At 35.4% G+C, this 8591-nt stretch overlaps 2 protein-coding genes across 3 annotated transcripts; both read left to right on the top strand.

Annotated features, from left to right (window-relative positions):
* Positions 1–376: 376 nt before the first annotated feature.
* On the top strand, positions 377–1257 carry LOC130982220 (dehydration-responsive element-binding protein 1E). The gene has a single exon (XM_057906119.1). The coding sequence runs from the start codon at positions 464–466 to the stop codon at positions 1097–1099; it is 636 nt and encodes a 211-aa protein (XP_057762102.1). The 5' UTR covers positions 377–463; the 3' UTR covers positions 1100–1257.
* Positions 1258–3180: 1923 nt separating this feature from the next.
* Positions 3181–8325, top strand: LOC130979168 (uncharacterized). Of its 2 annotated transcripts, none has more exons than XM_057902540.1 (9): positions 3181–3388; positions 4254–4402; positions 4618–4705; positions 5247–5658; positions 6046–6099; positions 6903–7000; positions 7158–7283; positions 7374–7463; positions 7630–8322. In XM_057902540.1, exons 1-9 carry the CDS (start codon positions 3326–3328, stop codon positions 7756–7758), a joined length of 1209 nt encoding a protein of 402 aa, XP_057758523.1. In that variant the 5' UTR covers positions 3181–3325; the 3' UTR covers positions 7759–8322. The 2 variants fall into 2 exon arrangements, with proteins under 2 accessions (XP_057758523.1, XP_057758524.1); XM_057902541.1 differs by lacking the exon at positions 3181–3388 and adding an exon at positions 4101–4123 and having other exon boundaries at positions 7630–8325.
* Positions 8326–8591: the final 266 nt, after the last annotated feature.

Below are 8591 nucleotides of genomic sequence, written 5' to 3' on the forward strand. Positions count from 1 at the left end.
CCTGCTACTATAAATAGTAAAGGAAAAAAAATAGTGTTAAAAATAGAGGATGAAGAAACACGTTTTCAACGTTGGGATTTCCAGTTATATCCATAGCTGGAGCAACAACACTACAAGAGTGGGAGACAGGACAGGCAAGTGAAAGTGTCAACTTAGGAAGAAACAAAGTTCCAAATCCTCCACTGCTGCCACGTAATCAAAAGGAAAGTGAAAGTGAATTCCAGCCCATGGGCTTAGCTTCCAGTTATTATGGGCTGGCCCACCACATACATATATATCCAACTGTCCCCGTGTCCGTGTCCACGTCGCAGCACCATACGTGGCCCATCTAACCTCAACAACCTATATATACTCACACACACACTCTCACTTCGTAACTCACACTCACATTCTCACTTCCTAACTCACACTCTCATAGTTAACCATCATAACTGAATTAACAAACTACTTTTGAAAAAGCAGAATGAACATTCATAACCATCATTACTCGGACGATGAAGTGATTCTGGCTTCGTCGATGCCGAAGAAGAGAGCGGGGAGGAGGGTGTTCAAGGAGACGAGGCACCCAGTGTACAGGGGAGTGCGGAGGAGGAACAACAACAAGTGGGTTTGCGAGATTCGTGTTCCGAACAACGTTAACAACACAAGGATATGGCTTGGAACTTATCCTACACCTGAAATGGCAGCACGTGCACACGATGTTGCTGCTCTTGCGCTTCGCGGCAAGTCCGCTTGCCTCAACTTCGCTGACTCTGCTTCGCGCTTGCAGCTTCCGTCTTCCACCGATCCGGAGGACATCAGGAGGGCTGCTGTTGAGGCTGCGGCTGCGTTCGCGGCGGAGGACAGCGCCCAGCAGGAGCATCAGGAGCAGAGTGTTGGGGAATGCGTGGTGGGGATTGAAGAGGATGTGAACAAGGCTTCTGAATTTGAGGTTAACGTTGTTCCGGCGGTTTCTGATTTTGAGGATTGGCATGATTTGGTTATGAGCATGGCGGATGAGCCTCTAAGGTCTCCTCCTCATCCTGCTTTTCCGAGAGATGGCAGTAATGACGTGGAGATATTCGATGTTGGTTTGCCACTCTGGAGTTTCTCGATTTGAATAATTAAGCCCCACAAAGTTGATTAATTAAGCTTATCAGATACAGTAACCACTAGCTTGGTAGTACCTACTGTGTGGAGTACGTGTTGGAACATGCATATGTAACATACCCCGCCGTTGTAATTGTATGATAAAGTTGATTACGATTTTCATGTGAACTCCATCTCCAACGGCCCACGCAATGATTTTTTTATTTTTTATTTTAAATTAACACTTACCTTCGCTCTCAGACATTTTAAATAACAGACATTTTTTTAATTTTTAAAAGAGTAAAGTATCGTTTTTGTCCCAACATTTGGGATAAATTCTATTTGTGTTTCTAACGTTTAAATCGTCTTATTTGTATCCTTAATGTTTGTAAGAGTGATTCAATGTTATCCTGCTGTCAATTACATATCATGAACGCATTAGTTTGAGTTTTAAAAATCTCTTCTTGAAGTTAGAATACATTCAAGTGAAAATAATTAAAAAATATAATCTGATTTATTAGTATAATTGATAGTAGGATAACATTAAATCACTTTTATAAATGTTAGGGATACAAATAAGACGATTTAAACGTTAAAGACACAAATAGAATTTACCCCAAACGTTAGAAACAGAAACAATTGCTTATAAATTTTAATCAATCTTTAATATGATTGGATCAATAAATTTGTATATAAAATAATTAAGTACCAAAAGTAGACGAGGCTAAAGCTCAAACTCCCGAATTACAAAATTCTGGGACAAAGTAACCTCTCTACAATCAACATCAATAATTTGTGGAAGACTACTCACAGGAATATCTATGAATATAAAGCCTTGCTGCACCTACAGACCCTTTTTTTTTTTCAAGAAGTTTGCGCATCTATTTCCCTCCCTTAAGCTATGTATAAGCTTGACCTCCTAGTCTCTTTCTAGCATGATTTTAATGTGGCTCACTATACCATCTGGGTGTTTCCTGATTCTGTCTTGGTTGTTTAAAATGTCGATAACACTCATCAAATCGGTCTCCATAATCGCTCTTCTGAAATTCAAGTCCCATGCCAGTTTTAAACCATAGAAAATACTCCACATCTTTGTTTTAGACGCTGAGCAAAACCCTACATTAGGAATTAGGAAGGTGGACACGAATTTTTAATAAAAAAATTTTTGTTCATAGATAATTATTTTTTTTAATTTTAATTTGAATTTCTTTTTTACATTGTCTTTTTTTATCTTTATGTTCTTCTTCTCTTATTGTATTCTTTTTTTCATTGGAATAAAAGACTAAATTTAGCACCTATTGAATTTTCCAATTACACAATAAAAAATTCAGAAATAGAAAAAAATACAAAAATAAATTGTATCCAGAAATTTTTTAATGTTGAGTTGAGCAAAAAAATAAATTGGCAAAAGCGAGTTTAGCAGGTATCATTCTTCTCTATCGTCTTAGACTTAGTTTGGTAAAATTTTTTTATTTTTAAAAATTAGCTAAAAAAATAGTTTTTTAAAAAATGTAGCATTTATGTTTGGTAAATCAAATTAAAAATGACTTTAATAAACATAAGTAGCAATAATTATGTTTGGTAAAATAGTTTTTAAAATTTAAAAATATTATAAAAGACATAAATTTAAGTGTTAAATTTAAAAATTAGTTAATATATAAAGTTATATTAGATTTTTAAATTTTGAAAAGTACAAGCCAATTTTAAAAAATTCCACCTTAATTATTTTCAAAAATACTCTAATTTTTTAAAAGTGGCAAGCACAAGTACATAATCTTTTTTATTTTATTGTGCTTTTAAAAAGTACAAGCACCTCTTCAAAAATATTTTACCATACCAAACCTTATTTAGTGAGAGACGGAAAGAGAGAGGAGGGTCGAAGATATATCTATTTTAGTCATTTTATATAATACAAATTACCAGTTAATCCATTTCTTTAATCGTATGGGCCACCAGTACTGTCTTGATCCGTTACATAGAAAGGCCCATTTAGCCTTAATGGGTTGGACATACTTTTGAAATTCTGAAACGGGCTGTAAACCCTAATAGATCGTCACTTCATTTAACGGTGCCAATTAAAAGAGAGTTCCCCACCTGATCCCACGGATTCAAATACAACAATCAATTTAGAAGAAGGAAAAAAAAATAAGAAAAGAAAAACAAACTTTGTTTTGTTTGCTGGAGTTCAAATTATATCAAATTATCGATTAATCACCGGCATAAAACCCTATTTCCCTTCTTCTTGAGCTGTGCCAAAATGAGAGGTTCGAAGCGTTTGGCTGTTTCGGAACCGAACCACACCGATACAAACGAAACGGTGGTAAGTGTCTCTGTTGACACTCTTCCCTTTTGTCGTTTTCGAGCTTCAGCTCAATCACAAGTTCACTACTTGATTCGCCAATTTTCCGTTACGTACTTTACCGCCGACATTTTCCCCGTTTTTTTTGGTTTGGGTCTTAGAATAATACAATTTTCCAGCTAGTTCAATTTTTTTCTACTTGGTGAATTTTTCTGGCATTGAGTTTCCGCAAAATCGTGTTATAGATAGCATCTTAAAAGTTTGTCCTTGTGATTGAAAATCAGTAATTGTTGGGAGTAGATTGAACATCAGTAGCGATTTGAATTGAAAGGGGTGAGTTGTAGGCATTTGCTAATGAAGCTGTTTGTAACTATAAGCTTATCTTCTTGTGTTTACTTCAGTTTTGTGCTTATCTTGCTTTCAATTTTGAGAAGGATCCACCTTTTGGTCTCTCAAGTGTTTGGCACTTTTGCTCAGTGATACATTACACTTCACCTTAAAGCTCCCCCAAGAATATGCGATGTAACAGGACTGAGATTTGAACTGATTTTGATAAGAAATAACAATTTACTGACTTATTACCAATAAATGACACACTTGTAGTGCTCTAGCTCTTAATAAGTATGTGTATGCTAAATTGTCTTTTATGCTTTTTAACGGTTATCTTTGGGAACTTGCTAGGAAACTCTCCAGAGTTTATGCTCGAGTCATTTTACATGTGGCAGATGATTTTTTTGGAAGTATATATTTATGTCCGTACGTGGGTGTATAACTTCCGATGGCCAAACTACCTGAACTTTTTGATGCTTGAATGTCTGTAGCCTTTGCCTTATCATTCTGTAATTCTGTCGAAGCTTAATGTACCTCCATTTTCACTGTGATGCAGTTTCGGAACAAAAGAATAATGGAAGGATCTCTTTTTGACGTTCATAGAGCTGAACCATCCCAGCAAACAATGGCAGTGCCATCATTGGATATGCGGCGGGCAGAGTCTTCCCAGAAGCATGTGAGAGCCTTAAACACCCAGTTTGCAAGGTACATATTTTATATCAACCAATTTGCCTTTTCCTTATTTGCATATTTCAGTTTTTGGTAAATGAGAAAAAAATCTGGGTTTGGATTTTGCATACTTTGCATATGTCTTATTTGGTTAGCATTTGTTATAAATCATCATGCTTTGATGTAAAATCTAGTTTAAGGATCCTGCATAGTCCTTCTCATTATTCTGCTACATGTCTTCCATTTGACAGCTGGGTTCAAACACAATTACAGAATCACCCTGATGAGCTTTGGGAAGATGGTGTCAGAGATTACTTAGAACATGCTGCAGGCATTATGGTAATTCAGCACATGGTTTAATGATCTTACATACATTACTTATATTTCCAATTTACTGGTAGTTTCATACTATCTGAATCCAAGTAATATGTTATTGAAGCTACCATTTTAGCAGACTCTTGTCTGATATCTTGTAGTTTTGTTACTTGTATGAATACTTAAATTAAATAAACAGGTATACTTGCACATTTCCGAATGGAAAGTGAAACCACTGTGGTTCTAGTTGTTAAGTAACTATACAAGGTTATATCCATTGTTGTTAAGTAATTATACAAGGTTATATCCATTTTATAACAACATCCCTGCCTGTGTTCTACCAAGAGGGAGTCTGTCTACTGGTGAGAATGAGATTTGCTTTGGCTACACTATAATATGCTTGATCTCACTGCTTGTTCTTGCCACCTCTAATGATTTTAGTGTTAGCATCTATGTCATTCCTCCCCTCCCCCACAAAAACCCCACCCCACCCCAAAGAGTCGTGCTGCTCACTACACTATGCTGTAAGCCATGCATAAAGTTGAAAATCCTTGTATTGTTTCAGGAAAAGTTTAGTGATGTTGTAAACTGGATCAAAGCAAATGCCACCAAGGGGGAAAATTTGCCTGCTGATGTTGGTGCTTCTTTTGCCGGGAAAAAATTATCTCCAGATGTGACTAATAAAGAAAATAAAACTTCTGGAGAAAAAACTGGGTCTACTACAGCTAGTCCTGCTTCAAATTTTGCTAGTCCTGCTTCAAATTTTGCTAGTCCTGCTATGAGTTTTGGCAGTCCTGCTATGAATTTTGGCAGTCCTGCTACAAATTTTGCTAGTCCTGTTACAAATTTTGCTACTCCTCTGCCAAACTTTGCTTCTTCTGCTGCGAACGCTGCTTCTTCTGCTGCAAACTTTGCCACTCCTGCTACTTCATGGGGTGCTGGATTATTCTCAAACAGTCAAAAACCTTTTACATTTGGTATGATTCTTCTCACCCTCAAATAGTATACCCTATATGTTTAATGAAAATTTAAGACCATGAATCTTATAAAATGAAAATAAAAAAATTAAATTTGTTGTATAATTTTATTGTGATGTCTAGATGACAGACCGCCGTCAGTTATTAGAGGCCATGGGACATATGTATACTGGCTTAGGACACCCATAATAAATTGGAGGTTTGCATAGAGTATCTGTTATCTTAATGTCCTCCATTTTGGAAACAAAGCTTGCTATCTATTCCTTGGACGGATGCTCATATCCTGACTGGAAGTTCAAACTGCATTGCATGCCGATTTGTGGAACTTAGGTTGAAACTTTTGTCTCTGTTTCGCTATTGGCTGCTAAATTATCCTATGTTTTCCAGGTACTCAAAATTCGGCTCCCTCTAATAATGATGCTTCAGATGATGTAGATGGTGGTGAGGACATGATTCTTCTCTCTTTAACCCTTCCCAAGTTTTCAGTTACAGTCTTCTTAATAGATACTTCATTTCCTTTTGCAAATACAGAATATCCTATCCTTTTTGTATTGTGTATTTGATTCACCATTTGTGACCCTTTTTAATGCTGGAGGTTTCTTGGAGCAAGTGTCACATGATGTCATTGTTGTTCATGCTTAAATGAATATAAAATGAAGGTTACTTTATTTTTTTGTGGTAGGTGGTTTGATAACTGTATGTCATGCTTCTTTAGTCTTTACTAATGTATGATAACCTTTCCTCCTCTATATGGTAATTATTTTCATTAAAGAAACCCTAGAGTAGGAAGAACATATTTACATCTGCAGGTTGTTTAACAAAAACTAAATCCCTTATTCCCCCCCCCCCCCCCCTTTCTCGCCCTCTTCCTCTAAAAGGAAAGTTCTATTAGTCTGGACGAAACAAAAGATACACGATATTGGGAAGAAAATGGATATTGAGATCTGAGGGTACTATTATTCATTACTATCAGCTGGGTACTTGAATTTTTTATCTTTGCGTTGTTATCTTGTTCTAGTTTTGAACTTGGTTACATATCATTACCTTATATATTGTTTTAAGTTTAGTTTTGACCTTATACTCTGGGTCCCATCAACATTCTTGCTTGCTAGTATATAGAAATGTTAATTTCTTGTGCACAAGAGAACCATTAGAGTTACATTTATTAATATTCATGGCATTTATAATCAATAAGATTAGAAAAGAAAAGGGGGTACAAATTAAAATTTCTTATTTGGTTTCAGAAAATGACTTGGAGCAGCCCAGCAGTCCATCAGTGAAGAAGTCAGAAGAGAAAGGTATCATAGTTGTGCATGAAGTGAAGTGCAAACTATTTGTAAAGGTATTTTTTTTCCCTCCCCTCATTTGATGCAATGTTTCAATGTAAATTTAATAATTTATGTACTTGCAGTGTCAGAATAGCTTTCAGACAGCATCTATTTTGCCTACCCTTGATTCAATTTAATGAGTTAATGTCTCTCACTTTTTTTTTGGTCCAGTCAAGTGATACAGATGTTAAGAATGTATGGAAAGATAAAGGAATGGGTCAACTGTGTATTAAATGCAAAGAAGGTGTCAGCAAGGCTACCAAGGAGTCCAAACCAACAATCATTGTTCGAAATGAGGTTTGTTCTTTCATTATTTCTCTTGGTACTTATAGTTTAGGTGAGTTTCTGTGAGTTTCATTGACTTTCTGATACCTTCATTGATGGCAGGTAGGGAAAATTCTTCTCAATGCCTTGTTGTATCCAGGAATAAAGACGCATCTACAGAAGAATACTCTTGTTGCTATATTCCACACGTCGGTAAGGCACAAATGCTGAAGTGTTTATATAAACATCAAAAAGCTCTGTATAGTTTGCATAGTTAGTATTGATAGGAGAAGCTAAAAGTAACCTTTTCCATTATATTTTTAGATTCTGTTTGAAAAGCTTATCATTCGGATTGTTCACTGTCTGTCGTTCTTTGTAGGATATTGCTGATGGAAGTGGTGGAAATAATGATAGCGTTGTTGCACGCACCTTCTTGATAAAAGTGAAAACAGAAGAAGATCGAAATAAATTGGCATCAATAATCCAAGAATATGCTCCAGTATCTTGATAGTACGCGAGATGTAATTATTGTGCCAGGTTGAGTCATTACATGTAATCCGTGACCAGATCCACCTTCAATTTTCCCTTCGGAAAAATCTCAAGTTTATTAAAGGTGTCATATGTTGGATTCTGTTTTAACAAACCTTGTGTTTTAGAGGCTGCTGCTTATGTACCATAAAGAGAATGTTAGATGATCATGGTCGGTATCAGTACTTTAGATTGAAGCCATTGTCAATTAAGGTTAGTGCCCTTATTGCCCCCGTGTTCTAATTCTAGTTTGGGGAGGATGGAAGTCAATTATCACACACTTTTCTTTTTCTTCTTCTTGTTTTTTTTTTTTTAATCAAAAGAATATATAGCACCTCATAATGCTGTAACGATTATTTGTCAGAAATGGCCAGATTTGGTATTTTAATATAGGTGCTGCGGATGACTTATAAATAATACACATTTGTTGCCTAAAAGTTCACAACAATTCATGTGTTTAGGGATAGAAAAAAGAGGGTTATCATTGTTGAGTGTACATGCTGGGTGGAAAGAGACAGAAAAAATAAAATCGAGGGCAGTGCACAAAATTCAATTCATTCTTGATTGTTGAAAAGCTTGCAGAACAATACATTTTGCTATAACGCATTAAAAAAATTAATATTCCGACAGCTCTACCTTTTTATTGTAATTCTAACAAAAAAATTACGTGTTTGTTAAAAGATTTTTTTAATAAACAAAAATATTTTACAATTTAATAGGTTTTTTTAAAAAAAGATATTGTTAATTTTTAGAAAAAATAAATCATTTATTTTTCCATAAAAATATTTTTTAGAAAGATGTACCCAAATAAAT

This window comes from Arachis stenosperma, chromosome 5 (assembly GCF_014773155.1).
Source record: "Arachis stenosperma cultivar V10309 chromosome 5, arast.V10309.gnm1.PFL2, whole genome shotgun sequence".
In the NCBI taxonomy this organism is placed as follows: domain Eukaryota; kingdom Viridiplantae; phylum Streptophyta; class Magnoliopsida; order Fabales; family Fabaceae; genus Arachis; species Arachis stenosperma.

What these genes read in the sequence shown, in the direction of transcription:
- LOC130982220 (XM_057906119.1), top strand. Translation starts at nt 464, where the DNA reads ATGAACATTCATAACCATCATTACTCGGACGATGAAGTGATTCTGGCT.
- LOC130979168 (XM_057902540.1), top strand. Translation starts at nt 3,326, where the DNA reads ATGAGAGGTTCGAAGCGTTTGGCTGTTTCGGAACCGAACCACACCGAT. An exon ending in CCGATACAAACGAAACGGTG is followed by an intron (nt 3,389 to 4,253) that starts GTAAGTGTCTCT and finishes ACTGTGATGCAG; the next exon opens with TTTCGGAACAAAAGAATAAT. An exon ending in TTAAACACCCAGTTTGCAAG is followed by an intron (nt 4,403 to 4,617) that starts GTACATATTTTA and finishes TCCATTTGACAG; the next exon opens with CTGGGTTCAAACACAATTAC.